The sequence below is a fragment of the Serpula lacrymans genome (assembly GCF_000218685.1).
Source record: "Serpula lacrymans var. lacrymans S7.9 unplaced genomic scaffold SERLAscaffold_2, whole genome shotgun sequence".
Classification (NCBI taxonomy): domain Eukaryota; kingdom Fungi; phylum Basidiomycota; class Agaricomycetes; order Boletales; family Serpulaceae; genus Serpula; species Serpula lacrymans.
The window spans coordinates 936,992-963,879 of record NW_006763291.1 but is presented as its reverse complement, the minus strand read 5'-3'; the positions used below and the strand labels follow the sequence as shown (position 1 = coordinate 963,879).

The window sequence follows — 26,888 nt, the reverse complement described above, 5'->3', positions numbered from 1 at the left end:
TGCTTAAAAGTGAACGGTGTGGTTCCATCATAATGGGTTATGCAAGCGGGCCGGGGCACGTGAAGCCGTAAAGTGAACAGCCAAATGGACCTGAGCTGATCACACTGCGCTCAAGACGCAGCGCATCCCCCTTGCACTACTCCCTGTCTACCTCTCTTATAACCCACCCGCATGCTCCAATTCCTGCAATCCATTCCTCGAACCACATCCATATTCTCCTCAGCCCACCCATCTTACTGAATTATCCACTGGACCCTCGCAGCCTGGCTGGCAACGTCCTGACATGGCGAAACAAAAGTCTCCTACACCCCAAGAAGTATACAGGGCCAGGAAACAACGGGAGGAGCAGGAAAGAAATGCTCTCCTTCCTCCTGGTCTCATCAATCATGGCAACACCTGCTTTATGAATTCCGTCCTCCAGGGTGTGCGTGTCTTCTCAGTCTCATCCCATTCAACCAAAGTCTCACTAGTTCTGAAATGCAGCTCATAGCAACACGATATCTTGCCGACCTTGTACAGTTTAACCCCATGCCTCACTCTGTTCAGACATCTGCATTGACGCTCATCGCATCAAAGAGATCGCCTGAACTTACCAATGGTCACGAATTAGGTGGAGAATGGGAGCAGCCGTGGACGGCTGGATTGCCTATAGGGGATAGATTTGTGTCTGTTATGCTCAAGGCATGGGGTCTCCAGGGAAAGCGTCAGCGTGAAAGTATGAGTCCGAGGTGTGTATCCGAATAATCTCCATCCTTCCCTCTTGGCCCACGGGCGCTTGTTCGAATCGCCGGTAGTTCAGACCTGCGCATTCTACTATTTCCGCACTGATCTGGGCTTCCCCAGATTATCTGAACTATTCAAAATCGTTGCCGGCAACATCTGATGTATTCGTTGCAGAGATATCTTGGCTTCTCTGGGTCAGAAGTATGAACAGTACCTTGATTTTCGACAACAAGACGCTCATGAGTTCTTACGGCAACTACTCGACGCGATGCGCATGGAAGAAGTAGATGTACGTCATCATCCTTGAATCCTTCTAAACACTTTCACGAGTGATTATGATTTGGCATTTTAGATTATCAAGAAACGACAGCCTCCGCCAGACAAAAACAAGAAGGGTCGGAGTGAGTCGAATATCAAACCATTGTCACCCCCACCCCGGTCCCGGAATGTACGACCTACATCTTCACCGCTTGCGCAGGTCATGAACGGACCGACGGAACCCATACCCGAAGAGGAGAGATTAATTTCATTTGTCGACATGCTTTTTGGTGGGAAATTAGCCAGCGTGCTCGTATGCCAGGCGTGCAAACATGTGTCTCATACTTACGAGGATTTCAACGATCTCAGTCTGAGCATCAAAGCGGAAGATTACGCCCGAGGTCGGAAGCGCGACAAGTTGAAGGAGTTTGCGAAGAAGATTAGAAATATTTCAGGAACGGCATTGGGTGTTGGGATGTCGGTGCAGCGCTCGTCATCTGTTCCTGCGACACCGAGAAGGTCTTCAGCGTTGGATGACGACGCAGATGTATTGAGCTCTCCACGACGACGAAGTATCGATCTGGTCGAAGTCGATCCACCGGTTGCAGAAACCAGCGAAGGCCATAAACCAGCGGAAGTTTTGGTGGAAGTTGTATCGGCTAATACATCACCTGTAATACCACCCCAGGATTCGGCAAATCGGAGTTCTGGATCTATTGAGGTCAAAGATAAAGTTGGAGAACATGTCGAGTTTGCTGAGCAAGAGAAATTGGACAAGAAGGAAAAGAAGGAAAAGGATGAAGACAGCTGGACAAGACTGGGTAGAAGACTTAGTGTTTCTGTCGGATTAACCAAACAATCCAAAGAACACCGGCGACGTTCTAGAGAGGAACGAAAGAAGGAGAAGAAAGAGAGTCCCTTGTTGTCAAAGCAACTACCTTCGATGGATGATGAGGACTCTGTTCCCAAGGCACCTGCGCCAGCTGCGACGTTTGTTCTCCCTTCTACAGATGCTGTGAATCTTGTGGTTACCCCGGAAGTAATGTCTGACCGGGAGCATACGTCGTTGAATGCAGTCAACGATAAACTGCAAGCACAGCTTTCTTCTGTGACAAGGTCACTTTCTCCATCGTCTCGTCCATCACCAGGGCCATCACCTGTGATACCGTCCACTCCCAAGTTTCCCCTCATAGCACGTCCATCCAGCCCATCGTTACCGACCAAACGGTCTAAACTTCGGCCACCAAAGTTAACAAATGAGGAGTCTGCTTACCTTCGCCAGATACTTGCAGATATTAACCCGGGGCCGACAAACCCTTTCGCGATATTCAAACCACCAAAAGATCATGTTGGCGGCACTGCTATGTCACATCCTCCGAACGCTTGGTTGAAGATGAGCCAGCTGGCTGGGATAGAGGAATGTCTCAGGATGTTCACGTCGGTCGAGGTACTGGACGGGGAGAATATGGTCGGCTGTCATCGATGTTGGAAGATAGCAAATGGACTATACAAACCCAAAGCCAGGCAAGAAGCGCACGGATCCGAGTCGTGCACAGATAGCGATGACGAGAAACAGAATGTGGGTGAAGAAAGCATTCAAGAACAAGAACAACAGCGCACACCTCGCCCCAATGGTGTCATACCGCGGAGCTTCAGAGTTATGGGTATTGACTCATCAGCACCTACCTCTGCCTACCCGTCTGCCACCGCCTCTCCTTCGAGTTCTGTAACATCTTTCTACGATTCTTCTGCCCACGACAGTGTGTATACAGGTTTCTCAGAGAAATCCGCGAACACAACTGTTGGATCCCGGTCTCTCAAACCTCCTTTGAGTCCACACGGCCGTCCGAATATATACGGTGGGCTTCCTATTCCAGTGATATCCACGACAGGCCCCGAGTCTCCACTCTCTCCCCCTCTAACTGCACGGGCGATACCTCAACGGCAGGACACCCTCGCCTCCACTTCGACACAGCCATCTGTAGTAACAACACTGTCGTCGAGAGGCTCCCTACAGGCTCCCAGAGCTTATCGTAGGCGGCGGAAAGAGCCTCCTTTTGATAATACTACTGATAGTACAGATGACTTCTCTGACGGGGACAGTGACGGGTCTGGCAACATGTCGCTGTGTTCGGACGCCTCGTCTGTTCATTCCTCTGCTGTCTCACCAAACGCATCGCGAGACCACCTCCCACGACCTGTTTCTCCGCCACGTAGTGAGATGAAGCGAACCGAACAGGAGCCAAGACCTTCCAAAGTTCCTCGATCTAAGCAGGTCATCATGCGTCCGGCGTTCAAACGGTATCTCATTTCGACTCCACCTCCAGTGCTCGTCGTCCACTTGAAGCGCTTTCAGCAGACGTCCAAGACCCCCGTTATATCGTTTTCCAATGGCTTCAAGAAGCTTGATGACTACGTGTCGTTTCCTGAGTTTCTGGATCTTGCGCCATATCTTGCCCCGAAGAAAGATGAATTCTTCAAGTCGAGAGCGACAGGTAGATCACGTGGGAAGCGTCCTGAGCGCTGCATGTATCGGCTGTACGCTGTCGTGGTTCACATCGGTAACATGGTATGTCCATAGTAATTTCTTAGCGACATTTACATGACTGATGTTCTTCTGTACCATAGCTAGGCGGGCATTACATAGCATACACTGCTCTTCCTAGCTCGACGAGTAGCGATACTGCGAGGTCTTCATCTGAAACCACAGGTTCCGAATCTGAGAAGCCTTTATCGGCAGCCAAGACTCGGAGGGATTGGGCCTACATCAGCGACACAGTTGTTCGGTTAGCGAGTCTAGAGGAGGTTCTGAAGACGAAAGCCTACATCTGCATGTATGAACGGATATGAGTTTGGACTTGCGCCTACAGCTTGCTCGTTTTAAATAAACGGAGCTGTTACTGCGCCCTTTCTATGGAAACGCAGGCTAACAGAGATCATCATCATCGCCTCTATCTCGTCGTCACCATACCCTTTTGACATCTCCTTGTTTATATCTAGCTGATATGTTGACGACAGGAGTCATCAGATGTTATTGTATTCTTTTGTATTGTCCTAGAATCCAGGGGATTCAGGGAAGGTCTCGTACTCGTATTTTTACTTAACGGTGTAACTCAGTAGACACTTCTCGGACATGGCTTATTACCGGTAGAATCGGTTTTCTTGTTGGTGATAGTGTATATGTGCCCTATGTATGTGTTGGAGCTATAATACTACAACTGCATCGATCTCTCGTTGGTGTGGAAGTAGCATATAAATAAGTAAGACATCGTTCTGCCCCAAGATACCAGGGTCAACAACCATACATATTTTCTTATGATTACATTTATGCTCGTACAATCTTCCAAACTCTGATTGAACCATCGTCACCAGCCGTAGCCAGCATGTCCTCGTATCCTGCTCGTGGACACCACGCAACAGCATTCACATCACTAGTACCATGGGCAGATGGCAGAGTCGCAAGTAAGGTATGTTCGAGAGCTTCTTTCCTGGGTCCTGAATTTTCCGGTGATTCCTAAGGTGTAATGAACGTGAGCAAGGATTTATTATTTTGATCGATACGCTACTTACGTTGATCCGCCACACATTGATCTTCCCATCTCCTCCAGTACTGGCAAGCCAGCCTATACTGTCTTCATCTCCCGTCCCCTTGCCCCAGTGGATGGAATATATACTCCGATCATGGCCTTTGAGTACAAGGACACACTCCCATTTGTGCTCTTCCATCCTCTTCCATATCCTGATTGTGCAATCATCTGAAGCGGAGGCGAGATAGCTTTTCGTTGGGGACCAAGCGACTGACCACACGGTGGAGGTGTGCCCAGATAGCGTTGCAAAACAGAACCAGTCCTCCGATGGATCATCGATATATAGTTTTACGGTATCATCGTAAGAAGCAGAAGCAAGTATCTGTCCTGAGAAAAGTTGTCAGTGATAAAGAGGTGGGTTTGTTGGGTAAATTGGAATATGGAAAATAGGGGATAATGACCTCTTCCTCTGGATGCCAGGCGACACACTTCACATCTTGGCTATGCTCCATGAGCACCCCCATGCACTCGAAATCAGCATCAGGATGAACTGTGGAAAGGTCTACGTCAGATCTGGCTTTGAAAGAAAAGGATCGTATCCGACATACCCTCCCACACCCAGACAGTCTTGTCGCGGCTACAACTAGCAAGCAATGTTCCAGAGCTGGAGTAAGCGACGCTCTTGCACTCGGTCTCATGTCCCTCTAGTAATGTCATGCACTCCCACTCTCCACTATTCCCATTTCCTTCGCCATCTTCGCCATCACTACGTATTTCCTGCTCCCAGATGCCGATATTCGAATCAAATGATCCGGTGGCCAGTGTCTTCCCAGACGGAGCCCAGGCGATGCTACGGACGGTTTTACTGTGTCCAGTGGGGATTGTTGTAAACAGTGAAAATTCAGTGGTATTCACATCTGTGTGATCGGTGCTTGCATGATAGTTATACATGCGAACTGATTTATCTGCTGAGCAAGAAGCCAGTAGAGGTTTCACTGGATTCCAGGCCACATGCCATGCACGATCATCGTGGCCTGTAGAAAAGTCAATGTATGTTTGGGTGTACGTGAGGAAGGCTGAATACCTCGCAGCTCTACTATCTGCCGCAGCTCATAAGGCGAATCTACTTGCATGTTGTGGTGACGGTTACTTTTGCGATAAACTTCAGATTCGGCCGATCTGTCTGTGATAACCACGTGGACCATGTCCGTGCGACACGGTAACATCCGGTCAGGAACTAAAGAGGCAAGTCTAGTGGTTGAGAAAAGGGGGCATGTCAAGGAACGAGAACGACTGATAATCGATAATCTTTTGCAACTTCTACTACTCGAGCCATTTCTTACGGGAGAATTTAACTTTAGAGTAGTCTCACAGTCCTCGCCACGGTATAATTACGGAGATCATATGTCAACACCTCGGACAAGATTATTGAGATAGGCTTCGACTGGAAACTAAACACTGGCTTCTAGTTATCGCCTGTCATCACTGTGATCCATATACTTTTGCAGAGTCATGAAAGCCGAAGTTTCAGCGGGAGCTTTGCCCTTCTCTGAAGAGTCACTCAACAACGATACCTTGAGACACATCTAACGAAACTCCCCTATAAGCGACTGAAAACGGGACCTATGTCAATGTCAGGGTAGCGTAGATATCTTTCGATGTTAAGAAGAAGTATATGATGCAGTGAAGGATAAAATCCGGCTATACCTCGAGTTTGCCGTATCGTGAAAACGTACCTTCCGAGTCTGCAGGTCACGGCATATTTTGAAGTTGCTTGTGTCGGCGGATTCAGTACGGAATTCTCTTCGTCGAAATGACATACTTGCCCTCAAATTCTTTTGCTTAACTGCATAATCATGAACACGTCCTTGTTCAGCGGACCGCGTGCGGCGCGGTCAATTCCCCTTGTGGTATTCAGGGCCAGGGCAACGGGGCAAATTTCCATAGAGAAGGCTCGTCAAAGTCATCATGAATGATAATTTGCACTGCAAAAAGATTTCATGAACCAGACTTTAGAATGATTATTGACAGAGCATAATTAGGCCGTAGACGTCTGACAGTCATTATAGAAGGGAACTGTGACGCTGCAACTTTTCCACTCCGCGGCAGTGATGGTCGGCAGTTGCCGGCCAGTCGGATTCGCTGTAGTGGTTCCAACTTTCACGCTGCATTCTGTACCTGCATGCCTGACTTCCAGTTTTGAATTTCATTGTCTTACTGTGGTCCTACTTCAGATGTGGTTACCGAGGTAACCTTTACCATGCAAGTCTCCTTTTGTTTACTCATGATAACAAGATCCGTTGACGATATCCTCACATTTGGTTCGTAGAACAAGAGGTCTCATGCCAAGGAAAAACTCACCTCAGATTCGATGACAGCCGACATCAACCCGGGAACAAATTTTCACTGTCACATACCACGATCATGTCCATGGTGGCCGAAGCTCATGTTAGCTGCTAGAAGTGAGCAAGTCACGGCTCCCTGTTTCTCTCATCGCGTAGATGTTGTGCATATTCTTAGCAAAAATTAAGGGACCTTATGTGACTGTTGGCCTCTATGACAGACCCTCCTGGGATGTTGTTACTCAATCCGATGATATGGCGAAAATCATCCGTGAGAAGTGACCTGCAAATTCAGGACCGCTCAAGCCTTGCACCTGTCGAGACATATGTGCATCTCGCGGCTTTTCTCGATGGATGAGATGGAAACTTCACACTGAAGTTGATCGTATTCGGTGAACCTTCGGCGTACAGCCTCCATCGAAGTGTTTCTCCCTCGCCAGTGTGCAATGTGGTTGTCTGGACAGAATTAACTCTGAAATTATGCCCCGGTAGTACTTCTATAGCCTATAAAATGGACCAAGTTTTGTAAGCACCGGCATCTGCGTTGAATTCATACTCGAGCTTACTCAGAACAAAAATGGCCTTGAAGTCTCTCTATGCTCTTGGACTTGTAGGGCTCACTGCCCTTTCGGTTCGCGGTCAAGCAGCCATTTACGCGCAATGTATGTTACTATTACTTCGGTTTTGCATACAACGCTAATGTTACTTCTTATAAGGTGGTGGTGAAGTGAATGCAGAAGTACAATCTACCTTGTTTGGCGCTAACGACATGACCCATAGGGCTTTACCGGCGACACGACTTGCGTCTCAGGTGCTGTCTGCACTGAGGTCAACTCCTGTGCGTTTAGTGTTTTATTGAAAGTGTATGGTTTTTCTGATAGGTATTAACATCCAGATTATTACCAATGTCTGGCTGCTTCTGCTACTACGGTGGCAACTGGAACTGCAACGACTACATCTGCAGGAGCGACAGCGACCAGCACCTGTGGTGCCACCCCAGCTGCATCTGCTGGTACACTGAGTTATGCAGGCGTTAACATTGCAGGCTTTGGTTAGTATCAGTTCTCTTTCTTTATTTTAGTAGAGCTTTCTAAACACTTGTATCCGGAGATAGATTTCGGTTGTGATACCGACGGGGACTGTACCGCGAGCGGTGCCTACCCTCCCTTAACACAGTACTATGGTGCTGACGGTGTGGGGCAAATGACTCACTTCGTCAATGATGACAATTACAACATCTTCCGTCTCCCTGTCGGCTGGCAATTCCTCACTAACAACGTCTTGACCGGCACTTTAAACCAAACTAACTTCGCTGAGTATGATACCCTCGTTCAGGCGTGCTTGGCAACTGGTGCTAGTTGCATCATCGACATCCATAACTATGCGAGATGGAACGGCGAGGTATGCCCCACTATACTACGTGACATGTTCAGAATGAGTATTTATCAGATTACCATATATAGATTATTGGTCAAGGTGGACCTTCCAACGAAATTTTTGCCTCTCTCTGGAGTTCGCTAGCCACCTACTACGCCACCGAGTCTAAGGTTGTCTTTGGAGTGTAAGTTGTCATTTCTCCCCCGATAGCCTTGTATGCTCACTAGGGATCTTAGCATGAACGAACCCCATGATCTTCCCAACGTATGTTTCTGAAAACTAACTGACCTCAATGTATTGTCTCATAATCCCCGTGGCAGATTACGCTCTGGGCTGGAACAGTCCAGGCTGCTGTGACTGCCATCCGTGAAGCCGGGTAAGTCAGTGCGATTTTTGGAATAGAATGAGTACCATGACACCCCGTTGATATGACAGAGCCACCACTCAACTCATCCTTCTCCCTGGTGATGACTACACATCCGCCGAGACTTTCGTCTCCAATGGATCCGCCGATGCTCTCAACGAAGTGACCAACCCCGATGGAAGTATCACTGGTCTCGTCATGGATGTTCACAAGTACCTCGACTCCGATAACTCGTGCGTACAATTGATTTTACACCTTCATATGACAACCGACGCATAGTATTTTATAAGTGGAACCAATGCAGAATGTGTCACCAACAACATCGCCGACGCTTGGGAACCCCTCTCACAGTGGTTACGCTGCAACGGTCGTCAAGCATTGAACACAGAAACAGGTGGAGGGAACGTTGCTTCCTGTGAGACGTACATGTGCGAGCAAATTGCATATCAGGCGGAGAACTCAGATGGTGGGCATAACAAATACATCGATCAGGGAGTGTTACTAGTTACTGATCCTTTGCCTTCTCAGTGATCCTTGGATACGTAGGATGGGCAGCTGGTAACTTTGCTACCACTTACGTCCTCAGCGAGACACCCACTGAGAGCGGTACCACCTGGACTGACACAACGCTCGTTTCTACTTGCATGGCACCGACCGCCAACGGAGTTGTTGCGTAAAGGAGCTGGATGCCGTCGATTTTCGCGTTTTTTTTTTGTGGAACGTGTGATTTGTGTACATTGTGTTAGTTGATGCTCTAGAAATATACCAAATATCTCTTCAGCCTTTTTTGTCACCTATTGCGCAATTCATCTATCAGTTCTGGTGCATTGACCCATTTCGTATTGTTGGGTGTGTGTTCGGTGGACACTATGGGTCGGAACCGAGGTTCTCGCTTAATCCACGTGCTCGAGTCTTGGTTTTCTAGTTCTTCCACACCAAGTCGTACCAAGTACCGTGAATGAGTCTTCGAGTCTTGTTCTACTTTTGATTCTTGATACTTTCAGGAGATAAGCTTCATTTTCCTTCAGCCATGCTCATTGGCCTGAGCATGATACACCCGAGTTTCGTCATCATACAATAGCGCATTGTTAGTTATACATCATTCCATGGATCATTTGAGCCGTATATTTCCCCAAAGACTTGGATGAAAACACTCTCCATCGAACGTCGGTTCAGTCTGTCGTCGTCCTTGGAGAAGCTTATGACTTGCCACAAGCAAATTTTCGACTGCCTAATATCCATGTTCAAAAACCTATGGCATTTCGAAGAAGGAGATCTCAAGTAGTCGCAGGTATACCACTGACACGAACCAAAGCATGGGTGAAGCATCGTGCGTTTCGTTTTAAGCTGTAGCTGGTGTGGCATACTAATATATACTACCGCTCTCCAGTTCACAGCACCTTTGTCTGTTCCTGAAATCAGTCCCATAATCATTCCGCGCATAGTGAGTTCTCCTCGGACCAGATACAAATTGGCCATGAGCTTCCCAGAAGACCTGAAAATCATTTCTGGAAGAATTGAGGACGGCTTGGAGACTTAACACATCTACGACCTTCCCGGCTCTGCAAGCAATACAAAGGTCCGACTCGGATGAAATATATATGCAGGAGGAACTACAGCCTGAGTTTTTCGGTCTATATGGGTCTCATTAGGTCCCATTTCGGCACTTCATATGATGACTGGTAACTTCTGCCTCGTCATTAGCGTGCTGATCTCCGGTGAGAGGACGCTGCAGCAGAGTTACATCAGCCGTCCACGCTATGGTACCAACGACATGATGAGGCTCACTGATGGCTTTAGGCTTGGTGGATTCTAGGTTTGGTCACTGGTAATCATTTTTCGTCGGGCTACTTTAGGCCGATTTTTGGCCTAAAGCCTTCTGTCTTTGGTTATGTCCGACTCTCGGTACCTTGAATGGACAAATACAGAGAGTTGAAGTCATACGCACTGTAACGCAGGAGCTTCCAACGCGCCCTATATCAGGCGTGTTTACTTGATTGCCCGATAATGACACGACATTCATCCGCAACCCGTGGCGTGCACGTGACCGCCTCTGCTCCTATTTCGTGACTTCAGGTACCGACGTGAATGACTTTCTACAGATACGGGAAGGTCCCTTGAGGCGCATGTTCTGTTCGCATTCGTGGCTAGATGTAAAGTACTGGAGCAGAGATGCGTTTCTATGTCTTCATGCACAGAAGCCGCCAGAAATAGGACCCGGATATGGGCGATTGGTAAGATGTCGGGTTGGAAAAATAGCAGTGCGTTATTAACGTATGTGAAAACGAAGGAATTCTCAGGTAAGTTACTTGAGACTTATTATTTTAGCCGTGCTGATCAATGCTTCCTCGACAGGCATAAAATGGTCGAGTGATGCTCGCAAACCTTCAGTAGGATTTGACCTCCCTCGCATCGATCAATGGCTGTCAAGACTCTGTACGCTTTCGTTGTCGCCGCGCTTGCTACGCTATCTGTTCGCGGCCAAAGCACTACGTTCACGCCTCTAACGTATGCTGGTGTTAACATCGCCGGCTTCGGTAAATGATTTCTCGCTCCGATCTGCAATGATGTTTTCTGATTTCGTTTGACATGACAGATTTCGGTTGTGGTACTGATGGGACATGCGACATCACTCAAGCTGATCCACCTTTGACCCAGCTGGGTGGTGTGTTCCATTTCTTCCCCATGATATTCTCTTCATTGACTTTACTGACAGGTTCGGATGGCCTCGGTCAAATGACACACTTCATCAACGATGATGGTTACAACATTTTCCGTCTCCCTGTTGGCTGGCAGTATCTCACAGACAATGTAATGACTGGTACTCTTAACGAGACCATGTTTGCAAACTACAACATGCTTGTCGCGGCGTGTCTCAGTACTGGCGCTCACTGTGAGATCGATATTCACAATTATGCTCGATATGATGGAGAGGTGTGTCCCATACAGCACGCGTTATCGTGCTCGATATTTATGATGGTGAATAGATCATTGGCCAAGGTGGACCTAGCAACGAGATCTTTGCGGACCTCTGGTACAACATTGCATCATACTGGAAGGACGAATCCAACGTCGTTTTCGGAGTGTGCGTGTTTTACATGCCTTTCTAGGTCATTTTCGTGCTCAACTTGAGTTCTTCGGTAGTATGAATGAGCCTCATGATATCCCCGTATGTTTTTGTCTTTTATTGTAGTTCTTCATAACTAATATTTCGGTGACAAGGATATCTACACTTGGGCTCAATCGGTACATATGCATTTCTACGATGCTTCTATGATGGCGATTTGCTCACACTCTTTTGCCTGAAGGTTCAAGCTGCTGTAACCGCTATCCGTACTGCGGGGTTTGTCATTGTATTGTTTAGTATCAAGTTGTTCCCTGACTGTGTTCTAATTTTGCAGAGCGACTTCCCAAATCGTTCTCCTTCCTGGTAACAACTACACTTCTGCAGAGACGTTTGTCTCCAGCGGATCCGCTGAGGCACTCAACGCGGTGAGAAACCCCGACGGCACCATCACAAACCTTGTCATGGATGTTCATAAATACCTTGACTACGACAACTCGTGAGTGTCGCCGTTCACCTATATTTAAACCATTGCCATTAACATCCTGCTTCTCTGTAGTGGTACTCATGCCCCGTGTGTGACCAACAACATTGCTGATGCTTGGGAGCCCCTCTCTGTCTGGTTACGTGAGAATGGCCGTCAGGCACTTAACACTGAGACCGGTGGTGGAGATGTTACGTCTTGCGTTGCCTACGTTTCCCAGCAAATTGCGTACCAAGCTGCAAACTCAGATGGTGAAGTCATCTCATCTACTCGCGTTCGACTACCCCTCTTAACTCATTGTTTCCTCAGTCATTCTGGGTTACCTTGGTTGGTCCGCTGGTAGCTTCGCCACTGATTACATCTTGAGCGAGGTGCCAACCTACAATGGTACCGGTTGGAACGATACGTTGTTGGTGAGCGCTGCAATGGCCCCATACGTGAACGGCCTTGTGGCCTGAGCGCGGACTTAGAAGATGCCCAAAATCTAGGACTATACTATTTCGCATCTATTCACTTGCAATGTAGATACATTATTGGCAGAACACGAAAGTTTTCAACAGCCTGCAATTCGTGCCACACTCGCCAGGATCTGCCAATTAGCCACCGGCTTACCAGGGTAACTGTAGAGGAGTAGGCAAATTCTTGCCCAAGACTCTTTCTGCTTCACCGATATCCCTGCAAGTGGTTTTAAAATGTGAATGCAGCTCTAGGAACGGAATTAGAAGTTGAGACATACCTTGGGCCACGGGGAGCCCAAAATGTGCCTGTATTTTCGTGCGTAAGTTGCTCTATAAAGTCAATAGTCGATATGGCGGCTTCTGATGGTTCAACAGCTGAGGACGTCACGTTTGTAAATCAAGCTTTGGTTGACATCTGACGTTTTAGAATAAGAACCTACCTCCTCCGGACTCGTAGAACTGATCAAATCCCACATTTTTTGTCATATCTGTTTTCATGAAACCAGGCTAGGCAATGTTACCTATAGCACCACAACATCCATTCAACTGAAAACGGATCACTTACGTGTATCATGACCACAGTAATGTCTTTATGGTACAGGTCGTGAGCAAGCAACTTACCAACCATATTGGCGGCGGCTTTACTGCCATGATGTCCATACATTCCGGCGCCTTCTTCTCTCGTGCGGAGAGTAATGGATCCACCTTCTGTAGTAATAAGAATTACCTTAGAAGGAGACTTCAAGGCGTTTGCAGTGACACTGGATCGAAAATACATGTTCAATGCGCTTTGGTTCTATTAGATGCAGCAGAGATACTAACAGATGATGGACCAAGAATACAGGAGCTATTGCTACAGTTTTATACATGTCTACTTCATCTGAAAAGGAGGGTTTATCGAGCGTCTAAAGACGATGAGAGTTGAAGTACGAGTCTACTATGCATTCAAGATGATTTACAACTTACCTCTTTCTTGAGCAGCCCCGCATTTATAATCACTAGGTCCAGCTTCTCGCCCGAGAGGTGGCTGACTATCTTTTCTCCAGCCCCCTCTTCTGCAACATCAACCCCTGGTATCGTATGGATGCCAGAACATGATGGTTCCTGCTGAGAGGATGACGAGCGAACAGTTGCAAAGACCTTCTGACCTTTGGAATGGAGATATTTAGCAAGTTCGAGCCCAAGCCCACGCGAAGCGCCTATTACGAGGGAGACCATGATGATTAGTCGGGAGACAAAGCCGTGGACTTCAGCTCCTGTACCAAATCCGCTTAGGGTCGATGATGCAATCGTCGAAGTCACATAGCGGCAGAGGTCACAATCACGTGCTTACTTTGGACGCATTTGTCACAAGTGCTGGGGAAACTCAAAAATAGGTAGTAAATTCATTTCAAACGACACAAATAATCGTACACGCGATCCAACTTGATATCTTGATACATACAATATTCTTAGATATGCGAAGAAAACCACTGCAATGAAATATGTATAAACCTCGGTTGGGTTCTTCTCAAAGAGTCAAGACATACCTCAGTCAAGAACTTGGATGATTGTTTGGGGTAGCGTTTCTGCGTCTCGTAGTCCACGTAAGTCACACCAAAGCGTATCTTGTAACCTTCCGCCCTGTTATCGCGAATCCAGTAAATGTTACCAACCCAAGAAAATACACCGCACCATTCAAAGTTATCCAAAAGACCTGTAGTGTGGTTTGTCAGAATCACCGCTTACTCATATAGAGGAAAATACATACTCCAAGCGAAATAACCCCTGACGTCTACACCATCTTCAGTAACCGCCTCGAGCATGCCTTTCGTGTAGTCGTGGTAATATTCGACTCTGTCAGTATCATTTATTGCTTCTTCGACCGTCTTTTTGTTCTCATCCTTGACGGCAAAGCCGCTTTCTGTGACACTAAGTAAGAGCCCTTAGTATCTCCTTGTGAAGATCATTTAGGAGATGCCCTTTCTTACTATATCGGCTTGCCGTATTTCTGATATCACATGAATGAGCATGTGTGAGGAGGAGGTGAGAGTGTTTCAAACCTTGTAGATGTAACCAAGTAACTTGAGAAAAACGCAAGCATCAGCAGCACCTTGACCAAATTCGACTGCGATTGCTTACTTTACGGAATCCAGGACCGTCTATGGCATCGACATAAGTTGATAAGTATTGAATATTAGGTTGGTTAGTATGACTTACATGTTTGTAGCCAGCTCACATCGGCTGCCGTATTGATGATAAACCACAATGTTCCTTTGGAAATATAGGATCTTACCTTGGGTTCCTAATTCTGTTCCATCAGCGCGCTTGTGCGATTGTTTGACACCGCCGTTAAATTCATCATCACCACCTTCCTCTAATAGCGAGAATAAGTGAGATGATTAAATATGACATTATGGATATACTTACGGACGACATGTGTGGTATATGTATTCAAACCGAAAAAATCGGAGGAGCCCTTGACCACTGCTATTTCCTCCGGAGTAAACTCCGGAAGACGATTACCAATCATCTTCTTGAGGGCTTCAGGGTAATAACCCAGATAGATCGGATGCTGAGTATTCGTTAAGTGAGCACTATAAAACCTCTAGAGCTGGAAACTCAATACGTACAGCGAACCAACCTAGTCAATAGATGAATAAGAAATTCAGCCTCCATATCCTGTAGATAGAAAAAGAGAATCCATACCCAGCCTCACATCAAACGCGCGCTGCGCTACTGCGATGTCTGTTCGAAGTTATATAAACCTTGATACCTTCAGTTGAACTGATTATAACAAAAGCGCACTTTCTTTGCTATTGTCGTAGGGCTCAAACCAGCTACTGTCTAGTGTGATTCCGATGGTACCTTTTTGCGCGGACTGATATTCTGAGCGATAAAGTTTAACCGCATACCCATGTGCTATGATCACACTGTGCCCTACACTAACAATATATGGCTCAATATCTGCTTACAGAATAATATGCCACAAACTTACATGTATGGTTCAGTGGCAGTATCTCCTACGGAAGACCGAGCCCTGTCACTCGTTCGTCCTGGGGCGAATACGCCTTTGCCATATCCGAGAACGGAAATACACCATGGTTCATTGAAAGTGATCCTAATGCGGTCCTTTATTTTTTGTGATCTAGACAGATATTTGGAATGGTCATACCAGTGTTTGACAATATCACCAAAAGCTTCATAGCAGATCTGTCAAACACACTCGTCAGATTTACGTAATTCAAGAAGACGTCATTTTTTAGGTTTACTTTCGCATAGTTGACAAAGTCTTTGACAATCTCATCCTTATTCAGCCAGCCTCCGTAGCGATCATGGAGTTCCTGAGGTAAATCCCAGTGATACAAGGTCTGTAAGCGTCAAGGTGAGCCAAGGTTATGCAAACTGGCTAAAAAACGGAATTGATTTACCAAATAAGGTGTGATACCATTCTTCACCAATTCCTCGATTATACCCCTGTAGAATGCTATTCCTTCCGGGTTGACCTTGTCTCCCCTCCCGCCGAGAGGGATAATTCGAGACCACGACAATGAGAAACGATATGAATTGACACCATATGACTTCAAAAGCGCAACATCTTCCTTCCACCTCTTATAGGAGTCGGTTGCAACGTCTCCAGAAGACCCATCCGCGATCTTTCCTGGAATTCTTGTGAAGGTATCCCAGATCGAGGGTGCACGACCACCTTCGTTGTATGAACCTTCAATCTGGTAACTGGCTATTTCCAAAGAGTGAGCGATGCTGCGATACATAAACTATGCCTTTGGAACCTCACCTGTAGCAAAACCCCAGGTAAAATCCTTCGGCAACTTCTTGTCTGTCATGTCAGGCTTTCACAGTGGTGAGATGTTAAAAGAGTGTTTGGGACTGCTTGTATGCATTGCGCATTCTTAAATAATCTATGGATGCGGGGTGTGCAGTCACATGCAGATGGACTCGGAATAACGTCGGACAACTCCTGAGCTATCGAAACTTGAATATAGATTCATCGCCTAAAATATTCTAGAGATCTGCAAGGTCTGGAAATCTATTGATACACATGAGGTTCGGACTATTATAAGGTTGAACGTACAATGTGAGTGTGCTGGTGTCAATGCTTCTGGTCACACAACGTTCCATAACGGTCAGTACATGGCGAAAACTTGGATGACGTTGAAGAGTGGCTAAAAGGCATTTCGTTGGTTCTGCTAACCAGATTGAATGCACAGTTTCGAAGGTGCGGAGTATTCTTCAAACTTACTATTACGTTAACTTGAAGTCTGTGACAGTAAGTGGTTTTCGCGTTGTTTGCTCTTGTTATATTCCGAAGCCTTTGCGCTGAACACTTACAGTTCGAATCTGGTTTTGAACCGTGGCTGAAAAATGATTCAAACGGGACTTATACAAAATGCACACAACGACCTGCTAACTGACGCACCCTACGACTTCTACGGACTTCGACTTGCAACCGGCAGCATTGACCAAAGGTTCACACCTTTTCTCTCCTATGAATGAAACCTGGACCAACTAACACCGTATGATATAGAATAAAGGTATGGCAACTTGATGAAAGCAATGGAAACTGGAAGGTAGAAGATGATTGGAAAGTACGTCCTCCTTTTTATCCTTCTCCTCTTTCATCTTTTACATGTCTTGCAGGCACATGACGCTGCAATCTCAAAAATTTGTTGGGCCCATCCAGAATTTGGCACAATCATCGCGTCGTCTTCGTTTGATCGAACGGTCAAGATATGGGAGCAGACATCTTTTGGATCGCAGCCTGAGGCACAAGTAAACTTGAACCTGAATGGCGCGGGATCTACTGCTCCCCTGCAAGCTGCATCAGTCCCATCAACTTCTCGTTGGGTAGAGCGATCCACATTGGTTGATGCTAGAGGAACTGTGAGGGCTGTGGAATTCTCTCCTCGACATTTTGGATTAAAGCTAGTGAGTCGGCCCTTCAAATGCTAACAATGTTCCTACTGATGAATGTCCTTTCCTCTGCGAAAATCCACTTAGGCAACAATATCTTCTGACAATCACCTTCGAATATATGAATGTCTCGAGCAATCCTCGCTTACGACGTGGCAACTTTCAGAAGAGGTTGATGTTTTGGCGCTCCCTTCCACTTCCTCTCCTTCGTCTCACTCAGTCGCGTTTGCAACACCCACGCAAACCAATGCCACTCTCGACGGTGCCTCTGCTTCCCTTGTTGCCCAGGCGCTACAACAATCTCAAGCACCATCAGGTCAAACCAGACCCGGTATGGGAAATCGAGAAGCTGATGGTGGTTGGTGCATATCTTGGTGTAAAGACAGATATTGGGGGGAGGTTATTGCGGCAGGATCAGGTATCTCGGGAGTTGTTAAAGTACATTCAGACCAAGTTATTTTTATCCAACGCTTTATTAATCGTCTTTCATTTAGATTATTCATATGTCTCCTTCACGCCGCCCCACCACACTTTTGGCGCTTGACCCGTCACCTACACCCTACCCATCGTCTTCTGAGGCTACTGCCACAGCTTTGGCTCCTACGTCTGACACGGATACACCAGCACCACATGCCATAACTTCCGTCGCGTGGGCACCATCTTGCGGACGCTCATATCATCTTGTCGCTACTGGTGGCCGCGATGGTCATGTGAGGATATGGAGAGTAAAACCAGCTGACGAAGGCGATGCCGATGCGGATGGTGAAGGAGAGGGCAGTGACCACAGATGGACGGGGATCGTGGTGGCTGATTTCGATCATCATAGGTGTGTCCATTCGTGACCCGACCTTTCATACCCGCTATTGACCACTTACCTTAAGATCCGCTGTTGGGAGGGTCGAGTGGAATATAACAGGGTGTGTCTCGTCTTTGTTTACTAGCAAAATATATGTTGATACGGTCTGCTGTGTTAATTTCCCTTCAGGACCGTACTGTCTTCTGCAGGGAATGATGGACGCATACGCTTATGGAAAGCAACGATCGGTAATGTCTGGAGGCCAGCTGGGAGTATTGGCGTTGAACAAACTGAGGAGCAGCAGGATAACGACGTTACGATGGATGAAAATGCTGTAACTGAATAACTAATATAAAGTCAGTTTGTACTAAGTAGTCAAGGACTGTCTTGACAAAGGAAAGGACTGGAACCCATGAACATATGAAGTATTTTTGTTTTCACTTGTCAAGTTCTAGACCTGATTAATGTCCGTGTTCAGTGCAAAGTCATGGTTACGATCGACTAAAAAGATATTGTCAATACATGTGTCTAACCTAACCCATTGCGCTCTCTAATGCTTCATCACTAATGAAATGCGAGCCTCCTGCACAGCGGTATCCTCCTGAGCCTTTTATCCACTGAAAGCCTGCTACACATACCCCCATACGGCGCAGCGCTGCTTGAGCTTGTTGTTCTTTTCGCTCTTCCTGTCGCTTTGCTTCGAGGGCGGCAGCTAGCCTTGCGCGCTCCACCCTCTCTGTCGCTTCTCGTAGCCTGGCCTGCTCCCTTTGTCGTTTTAGTTCTGATCTTTCTGCATCATCCTTGGCACGAGCAGATGCCAGCGCCTCGGCAAACTTCCTCTCAGTTTCTACGCGCTCCTTAGCCTCTTGTATGTCTCGCTCTAGCTTTTCTTTTTCCCTCGCCAAATTTTCCGCCACAGCCTTAGCCTTCAGCTTATCGATTTCAAGTTGACGCCATATAGCGTCCGACACACCAGGATCACGCTGAACACCGGATGATCCAGATGATTGAAGTTTAGGAGGTGCGTTGGCGAGCTTGGGTAAATTTTGCTTGCTAAGAGGCCTGGCCTGCTTCGTGACCTGCGCCATTCGAGCGGGAGGAGTCATAGAAGGAGGTGGTACAGGGGCCGCCTGCTGAGGGGTTCCGAAATGCGAGAACCCAGATTTTATGGGCACGTTCGTGAGTCTTTCACGCTTCTCGTCTAGTGTAGAGGTCAATATGGCCACCGCATCTTCTGCTGTTAGCAGACCGCCTTTCATGAAAGCTTGACGGATCATCTTCTCAGCCATATTCTTGACATCTCGTGCATTACCCCATGATGGAAGACCAGATAGAGCCCCGAATATCCCTTCTATTTCTTGATACGTTTCAGACTGTGGATTATCAATGCCATCCAAAAATACCCCCATCTTCGTCAACTCTTTAACGAGGAGCCCTATACAGTGCACAATGCTCATGTTTGGGAAATTGATTTCCTCGGTGAATCGACTAGAGAGTCCGGTATTGACGGCCATGAGATTATTCATTTCTTGGTCGTATCCTGCCAGGATGACTATAAGTTTATTCTTGAATGTCTCATGGGTTAGTAGGCCCACTAGCTCGTCCATTGCTTCTTTAGCAAAATGACCTTCACCCAGCCTATAAGCTTCGTCCACGAAAAGAACTTTCCCTAGGGCCTTTTCAAACACCTTCTTTGTCTTTGGACCTGTCTGGCCAACATACTGACCGACCAAATCAGATGCTGAACATTCTACGACATCCGCATTGGAAAGGAATCCCATGTCATAATAGACTTGGCCCATTTTCCTCGCAGTGGTCGTTTTCCCCGTTCCTTGAAGAGTGTTTATCAATATTCTGATCGCGAGCTGAACGGTGGAGATAAATCTTTACCTGGGGGCCCTTTGAAAACGAAATTAGTAGGAATATGCTGACGCGGATCGATGCCTTTGGCCTTCATCGTACGGGCAATTTGCTGGTATTCACCCAACTTCTTGATGATATCTTCGCTGCCTACTATATCCTCGAATAATTTCACCAGGTTCGTGGACGCATTCTCATTGCGGTCAAAGTCAGGATCAAAATCCTGAGGTTCTAGGACAACGTCGAAAGACCGTTTACTGACAGGAAGAGTGGCCTGACGCGTCTGGTATCGTCCCTTGGCCTGGCCCAGGATATTCTCTACTTCCCCAGCATTTCCAAAATTCGGGCGATTACGAGCGCGACTCAGCATTTCGATAGCCACATCTTCCGCTTTTTCTGTGGCTCCGAGTTGTTGTTGCTTGACTTTTAGTCGTAGGACTTCTCGAAGTTCCGAGTCCGTGAAATTTTCAAAGTGAAAGGCGTTCTCAATCGCAAAACGGCGTGATAAGCCCGGGTTAACATTCTTGATGTTAAAGTAGCGAATCAATAAGGCTTCAAACTTAGATATTGTACTTCAGTACTTGCCTGGAACATTTCAACAATCTGGTCTTTGTAACCCAACAACAGAACACAGCGGTCTTCTCCTGGTACGCTCTGTACTTCCGCAACAATGGTATCAATGACGGCTGTTTTGTAAGGGTCACTTTGTTGGCTAGTGCCACTTCCTCGATCGTACAGCATGTACGCCTAATATTGTACTTTGAGCTTCAATATATTGGAACTACACAACCGTCCACGTTACCTCATCAATTACCAGAACCTTCCCAACTGTATTGGCTAGAATGGCTTTGGTGTTGCTCTCGGACTGTCCCAGAGCAGCTCCAACGAAGTCTGCCGGATTTTTTACCACCACTAATAATGATGTCAACGACTGAAGTATTGTCAAATCCAACGGACTAACCTTCGCCATTGCTCAAAAGTTTCATGTCCGCCAGGATCTGCCCATAGAGCTTAGCTACTGTCGTCTTGCCAGTTCCAGGCGAGCCGAGAAACACGCGGTTCAGAGACATCTGGATTGGCTCTTTTTCCCGCAGCTCGCGTAGATAATTGACATGAATTAAGTCAAAGAGATTCTGCACTGAATCTTTGACAGACTGAAGGCCGATCAAGGAACGAAGTGTGTCCCAGGCTTTGCTCCTAGTCATTACGCTTGACGGATTTGGGCCAATTAGATCCTCTTTGACTAGCAGAAAGTCATCTGGTGCCAATCCATCTTTACGCTCGTTGTTGATCCGTTCCGCCTGACGCTCGCAGATTTTGGAGAATATATTCTGCAGAGCACGTGCATTCCCAAAACCATCTCGGTTGCGACCCCTACCTAGACGCCGCACGACAATGCGAGCATATAAGCCTCGAATCCCACCTTCCACTTTCATCTTCCCGCCATACTTCTTCTTGATGAGATCTTCTAACATACTTAACAATTCGAGATCGGTGTAATCGGCGAATTGCAACTGGTAGGGCACACGGCTCGGCAAGCCAGGGTTGTGTTCGAAAAACTTCTCCATTTGCTTGTTGTATCCTGCTAGAATGAATACGATAGATCCAACTCTGTTCTCCATTTCGGCCAGCAAGAAATCTAATACTTGTCTCCCTTGGAAGTTGTGTTCGCTGGTCAAAAGATAAGCTTCATCGATGAATATGGCTCCTCCTCCAGCGTTGATAACATCATCTACATGCTTTTGAGCTCCAGCGACGCCGTCATTTGCCAAGCGGGATCCAGTAGTCTCGATGAATTCACTACCTGGAAGAACACCTATCGAGGTCAGGAATTTGGCATATAGCCTTGCAACAGTCGTTTTGCCTAGTATTGACTATGTAGCAAACAGTTACACGTCTAGATTTTATCACTCACCAGTGCCAGGATTTCCAAGGAGAACAAGATTGAAGCGCTCTTTGTTCAACGATGTTCCTTGCCTTTTGACGACATCAATTTTGGCTTTAATTCGCAGGACTTGACGTTTGACATCTTCGAGCCCAGTCATCTCCATAATTGAATCAATTGCGTCGTTTCGTACCCCTTCCATTTCCTTCTGACGCTCCCATTCAATAGATGATTCGGATTCTTCTGGACGCTCTGGGTCAGACGCGGAGGTTTCAGGAGGAAAAACATGACTAGATGAAGACGGCACTGCAGATGGGAGAGATGATTTCTTCGCCTTAGTTGGGCGAAATAGATTTACATTTACAGCAGACGGCGGTTGTAATACAGGTGGAGCTGAAGCTTGTCCAATCCTCGCAGCAGCTGCTTCAAAGTCCATATATTTCTGTCGAATAGCGTTATCCCTGTCTATTGCGAGCTGTTCGTCACGCAAAGTCTGTGTAACATCGTCAATTTTCTGATCGATTTCTGCCAGCTTGCGGGCATGTGCTGCTTGCTCCGCTTCTCTTTTTTCCTGCAGTGCAAAATCTCTTTTTCGTTTGATTTCAGCGAGTTTCGCATCCCGTTCGCATTTGCTACACACGAGAGGCTGATTTTGATAACACTGCCAGGACAAATCGTGACTCTTGGGTCCTGTGCACTTTCCATACATTATAAACTCGCACGGCATCTTCGAGTGGTCATATAGCTGGTGGCATTTCGATGGACACAAATGCAAATTGCAGTTTAGCTTGGCGCCACTGACAAAAGGGTAAACTTCAGCGGCCGGCACAAAGGAGTGAGCAACTTACCAAGGTTCATTACACCCCCCGTCAGGACATTTCTCGTCAAACTCAAAGGCTTGGCTTAACGTGGCGATTCGTGTTGGGTGTCGATCACATTGAACAGGAAAGCCGTTGTATAGGTGACCTCCCCGTTTTAGCAAGTCGAAGAAATCCTTCCAAAGCTTTCCGCCAGTGCGAGAATTCATGAATGTATGCGAATTTCCAATTAAAATGAGTGCATCTCGTGCACGAGACAAAAGAACATTCAGACGTTCAGGAGCGAACATGAAACCGATGTTATTCTCCGGGTTGCTCCTGGTAAGCGAAACAATCACAATATTACTTTCTTCACCTTGATAGTTATCTGTGCAATACCTGTGAGAATGTAATACCCGTTAACGCAACATGAAAGACATACCAACTGTAGCAAGGCGAAGTGGTTTTTTTGCCACCTTCGCTGCTGCCTGCGTCATTAGCCCTGCACGTACTAGATCATATGAGTCAAGATCGTTGAGAATTGGATCGTTGTCCTCTCGAAGCGCTGCCTGCAGCTTATGCAGCTGCGCGAGGTACGGAGTCAATATGACAAGTTTCTCTGTTCCATAGCCTTGCTGTGCAAGATACCGCACGATTTTCAAAACCATTTCAATCTCGTACGAGTTTTGCTTCGAAGAAGAGGCATTCATATCTCGACGATCTGCAAGCTGTGGATTGTCGTCTTCGGGATAGTCATGAGACACAAAAACAATATTACTCTGGACACCACGCAGGGCTGGACGGTTTTTTGTCCCAGCTGCATCGACAAGGTCTGGGTACGTTAACGCACGAATCAATGAGGATATTTCTGGTCTCATGCGATGTTGCTGGGTAAGTGTCTGGTGAGGAAACTGTTTAAGCACCAGGCGCTCGAAAAGGGATCTGTTGAGATCGTAGCCTTCGCCTTTTTCAACCGTCAGAAGATAGTTGTTTACTTTCGGGCGAAGTTGCCTAAGAAAACATTCAAATCAATAATCGCCGATGACCCTCTAATGACAACATACTTATGGTCTCCTATCAAGATCAACTGTTTGGTTTTAGGACCCAAAGCTGTTATGATATGACTCTCTAAGATTTCTCCTGCTTCTTCGACGAGAAGTACGTCTGGAGAAGCTGCACTGATATCTTCTCTATACTTCGCAGCCGCTGTAGTAGTACAGCCGATAATTCGTTTACGCTTCAAGGTCATCTGTACTCCTTCATTGAACCTTTGGCCAAGGACCTTGACGCAATTATCGTATTCTTTGGCAATACGACATATTTCGCTGAGTAGATCTTGCAAAATGACCAACTTCCATTCTTCCAGCTTCTGCTGTCGCAGAGGTTGGCTCATATTCCAAATCTCGAGCGCTTCTTGCACATGAGAGGATTGTTTGAATATGCCAGCATCCCAACCATTTCGCCACTGGTTGATAAGATAATTCGGGCCTACTTCCTTGCCTTTCTTCCCAACACGGGTCATTCCGTCATTAGTTTCTGGGACAGAAAATGCATCGAAGTAGGCTGGATCCTCGAATTCTAGATGACGCAAAATGTCATCGTCTTGTATAGTTGATGACATATATCGCTTGAAGGACGTCTCTAATTCACTGCAAAGTCGCTCTGAATCAGTCTTCAGCTTGTCTATAATACTCCATTCCGCTTTATCGCGTCTGACAGTCGTCTTCTTTTGGTTGTACAGCGATAAGTTCTCTGTCTTTGTTGTGGACTTCCCACCCAGTCGGACCATACTGCTTTCAGGTATACCAATGTCGAGAAGATCCTCTAGGAACTGGTCCAATGCATGATTGGTATAACACACGACCAGAATTGTCTGCTCCGTGAAATCATGCAAGATCTTTGCTAAAAGCGCACCGATGAATGACTTTCCGGTACCTAAAGTGAGGTGCAAAGTCCAGAAAAGCTTCACTAGACAAACATAAGACGACGAACCTGGTGGACCCTGGATCAATGAAACCCTCTGCGTCAGTCCAGACATAAGTGAGGCAGCCTGAGATCTGTCCAACACGATTGATTTCGATATCGTTAATAGTCCTCGAAGATCTTGCTGCGGGTTGTTCCCCACTGCGTGTATGATTGCTGTTGGCATACATGGAGGAGTGTCGATTTCAATGCCTTTTTCCCAAAAAAGCAGCTCCGAGGAAAGGGGAAGTTCCAGTTTTCCTTGAATTGCTTTTAATACCGGCTCGAATGCAAATATAGCGGTGTCTATTTGAACCAGCTTGACATCTTTGCCAGTTTTGAGTCTCAGGAGGGCCCTCATCGTGCTGGCATCTCCTTCGATCTGAAGAACAACGATAGGAGGCTTCTTTGCCAGCAACTCCTCGTCCCGAGTGACAGTTGCAAAAGCTGTGACCTCTCCGTCAACAAGAATACATGCTAAAGACTGGTGCCTAAGAATCCGTTTCCCAGCGTTATCTTTGGTGAGGAAGGTTTTACGATCCTTGTCTTTCGTTTTCTTCAGCTGTGGCAAATCATCGCGACATTTCAGAGTCATGGCCCACTTAGTTCTCTTGGCTTGAGTCCCACAAGAGATGCCGATGACATCCAATCCGTTGATGACAAGACCGCGATAGTGACCTTTCTTTTTTCCTCTTGCAATCTGTAGCTCCTCGCGCATCTCGCATAACATATCCTCCCGCAATAAGCGGAACTGATTATCAAGATAATCTGCAGTGCGGGTACTTGCAGCCTCTGGGCTTTCCAGCTCTGCGCAAGAGCGAAGAAAGGGAGGGTCTGTGCATGTGATTTCGTCCGCGGTAGGGACTATTGCGATTTGGCGAAAGTCCGAGAAATCATTATCGTGCCGTCCTCCTGGGCCACCAACTTCGAGAGTGGTACCAGTGCTATAGACAGAGAGTATATGCTTGATACGCTCCCCGAGAGCTCTCGTGTCTCGGTTAGGATGAGCCACCAGTTTTCCCAAGACGGCAGGATTCTGGGCCAACTCACGATAAGAAGTTGATCGCGAATCGGGGAGGCAAATGAGGTGAAGTAAGAGAGCAGCAAAGCTCTGCTGTCCCTTTTCCTCTAGCTTTCCAGCCCTGAAAGCGTCAAGAAGCGCATAGAAAAATAAGGGAGGGTCTACGATTTTGAGCACCACTTCGTTGATCAGGGTACCGCCTGCGATGCTCTTGAGCTGTGGCGTCAAGAGGTAGGCAAAAAGGAGAGACGCAGGGCCATTGAGGAAAGCTATTGAGATATCAAAGTGCATAGCACTCTGTACCGATGATAATCCGTCCTTTGCTGCAACAATATTGTTTATACAAGCCACGGGTTCTGGATGGTTGTAGATTGCTTCAAGAAACAATAATGAGTTTCTCGGTTCAATCTTCAACCTTCCATAGATAACGGCATCAAAATGCCGCTTAAGTTTGGTTTCTCTATTCATGACGAATAGTTTGAGCAGGCGATATATGTTTCTGAGGTATGAGTCTATCGATGCAAGAGATGAGAAGACAAGCAACGTTCTGCTCGTACTTGTACTCACTAATGAAGCGCCGAACGCCCACAATCGACCAAACACGTACTGACCCTCGACCCACAATAGAAGTGGAACGTTTCCATGCTCTTTATATCCATGCTGCGATCATTGATTCGCCAGGTTGATAAACCAATACACAGTCACGCCATGATAAGTGTTGTTGATTGCTGTCGATACACCGTGACTGTATGCGCTTGCATGACCTATACAAGGATGACATCCTCCTTCTCTCTGAGGACAATAAGGGCCTTGATGCCTATTGAAGGGGTGATTTTGTGAATGGCTCAAAGGCGGCTGAATCCGGGTGAAATGGTAACGTTATTCCCAAACAGATACCCTCCAGCAGCCGGTATTCTCGCCGTGGTGCGTGTAGAGTTGCGATGCGCATATAGGCTGCAATGCATAGCAGCTTCGATACGTGAGCTTCATTCCAACTTGAGTCTGAGTCTGTGTTACTTATGCCCAGGTTCGCTGGCTATCAAGTTTCACGGATGCCCG

At 46.8% G+C, this 26,888-nt stretch overlaps 8 protein-coding genes across 8 annotated transcripts; 4 read left to right on the top strand and 4 right to left on the bottom strand.

The window, feature by feature from the left end:
• Window positions 1-283: 283 nt before the first annotated feature.
• Window positions 284-3,831, top strand: SERLADRAFT_365232 (peptidase C19, ubiquitin carboxyl-terminal hydrolase 2; the record flags this gene model as incomplete). The annotated part of the gene is made up of 5 exons (XM_007314272.1): window positions 284-424; window positions 484-728; window positions 898-1,012; window positions 1,076-3,550; window positions 3,610-3,831. The coding sequence occupies 5 exons, from the start codon at window positions 284-286 to the stop codon at window positions 3,829-3,831; spliced, it is 3,198 nt and encodes a 1,065-aa protein (XP_007314334.1).
• On the bottom strand, window positions 3,663-5,680 carry SERLADRAFT_456672 (uncharacterized protein; the record flags this gene model as incomplete). The annotated part of the gene is made up of 5 exons (XM_007313392.1): window positions 3,663-4,495; window positions 4,552-4,890; window positions 4,970-5,058; window positions 5,117-5,542; window positions 5,593-5,680. The coding sequence occupies 5 exons, from the start codon at window positions 5,639-5,641 to the stop codon at window positions 4,307-4,309; spliced, it is 1,092 nt and encodes a 363-aa protein (XP_007313454.1).
• Window positions 5,681-7,427: 1,747 nt separating this feature from the next.
• SERLADRAFT_433209 (glycoside hydrolase family 5 protein) lies at window positions 7,428-9,268 on the top strand (the record flags this gene model as incomplete). The annotated part of the gene is made up of 11 exons (XM_007313391.1): window positions 7,428-7,512; window positions 7,567-7,577; window positions 7,631-7,688; window positions 7,746-7,901; window positions 7,965-8,251; window positions 8,314-8,411; window positions 8,464-8,491; window positions 8,548-8,603; window positions 8,663-8,824; window positions 8,882-9,057; window positions 9,120-9,268. The coding sequence occupies 11 exons, from the start codon at window positions 7,428-7,430 to the stop codon at window positions 9,266-9,268; spliced, it is 1,266 nt and encodes a 421-aa protein (XP_007313453.1).
• Window positions 9,269-10,773: 1,505 nt separating this feature from the next.
• Window positions 10,774-12,597, top strand: SERLADRAFT_433208 (glycoside hydrolase family 5 protein; the record flags this gene model as incomplete). Its single annotated transcript, XM_007313390.1, has 12 exons — window positions 10,774-10,891; window positions 10,947-10,981; window positions 11,023-11,128; window positions 11,188-11,256; window positions 11,308-11,525; window positions 11,579-11,676; window positions 11,736-11,760; window positions 11,814-11,837; window positions 11,900-11,934; window positions 11,993-12,154; window positions 12,215-12,390; window positions 12,449-12,597. 12 exons carry the CDS (start codon window positions 10,774-10,776, stop codon window positions 12,595-12,597), a joined length of 1,215 nt encoding a protein of 404 aa, XP_007313452.1.
• A 4-nt stretch (window positions 12,598-12,601) lies between these two features.
• SERLADRAFT_456667 (oxidoreductase) lies at window positions 12,602-13,870 on the bottom strand (the record flags this gene model as incomplete). Its single annotated transcript, XM_007314274.1, has 6 exons — window positions 12,602-12,814; window positions 12,876-12,972; window positions 13,038-13,104; window positions 13,163-13,358; window positions 13,420-13,502; window positions 13,564-13,870. The coding sequence occupies 6 exons, from the start codon at window positions 13,813-13,815 to the stop codon at window positions 12,748-12,750; spliced, it is 762 nt and encodes a 253-aa protein (XP_007314336.1).
• Window positions 13,871-14,048: 178 nt separating this feature from the next.
• Window positions 14,049-16,867, bottom strand: SERLADRAFT_359366 (glycoside hydrolase, family 1; the record flags this gene model as incomplete). The annotated part of the gene is made up of 17 exons (XM_007314273.1): window positions 14,049-14,220; window positions 14,272-14,293; window positions 14,348-14,508; window positions 14,568-14,587; window positions 14,640-14,660; window positions 14,844-14,953; window positions 15,007-15,151; window positions 15,210-15,220; window positions 15,286-15,324; window positions 15,385-15,521; window positions 15,575-15,697; window positions 15,752-15,789; window positions 15,849-15,947; window positions 16,008-16,315; window positions 16,373-16,616; window positions 16,670-16,784; window positions 16,838-16,867. The coding sequence occupies 15 exons, from the start codon at window positions 16,419-16,421 to the stop codon at window positions 14,049-14,051; spliced, it is 1,455 nt and encodes a 484-aa protein (XP_007314335.1).
• Window positions 16,868-16,898: 31 nt separating this feature from the next.
• On the top strand, window positions 16,899-18,681 carry SERLADRAFT_456666 (uncharacterized protein; the record flags this gene model as incomplete). Its single annotated transcript, XM_007313389.1, has 7 exons — window positions 16,899-17,063; window positions 17,123-17,183; window positions 17,236-17,523; window positions 17,596-17,946; window positions 18,003-18,334; window positions 18,390-18,425; window positions 18,494-18,681. The coding sequence occupies 7 exons, from the start codon at window positions 16,960-16,962 to the stop codon at window positions 18,648-18,650; spliced, it is 1,329 nt and encodes a 442-aa protein (XP_007313451.1).
• A 74-nt stretch (window positions 18,682-18,755) lies between these two features.
• Window positions 18,756-26,297, bottom strand: SERLADRAFT_433204 (uncharacterized protein; the record flags this gene model as incomplete). The annotated part of the gene is made up of 10 exons (XM_007313388.1): window positions 18,756-18,805; window positions 18,843-20,135; window positions 20,195-20,687; window positions 20,738-20,911; window positions 20,967-21,076; window positions 21,126-22,028; window positions 22,080-22,846; window positions 22,898-23,234; window positions 23,289-23,857; window positions 23,911-26,297. The coding sequence occupies 10 exons, from the start codon at window positions 26,295-26,297 to the stop codon at window positions 18,756-18,758; spliced, it is 7,083 nt and encodes a 2,360-aa protein (XP_007313450.1).
• Between the last annotated feature and the right edge of the window lie 591 nt (window positions 26,298-26,888).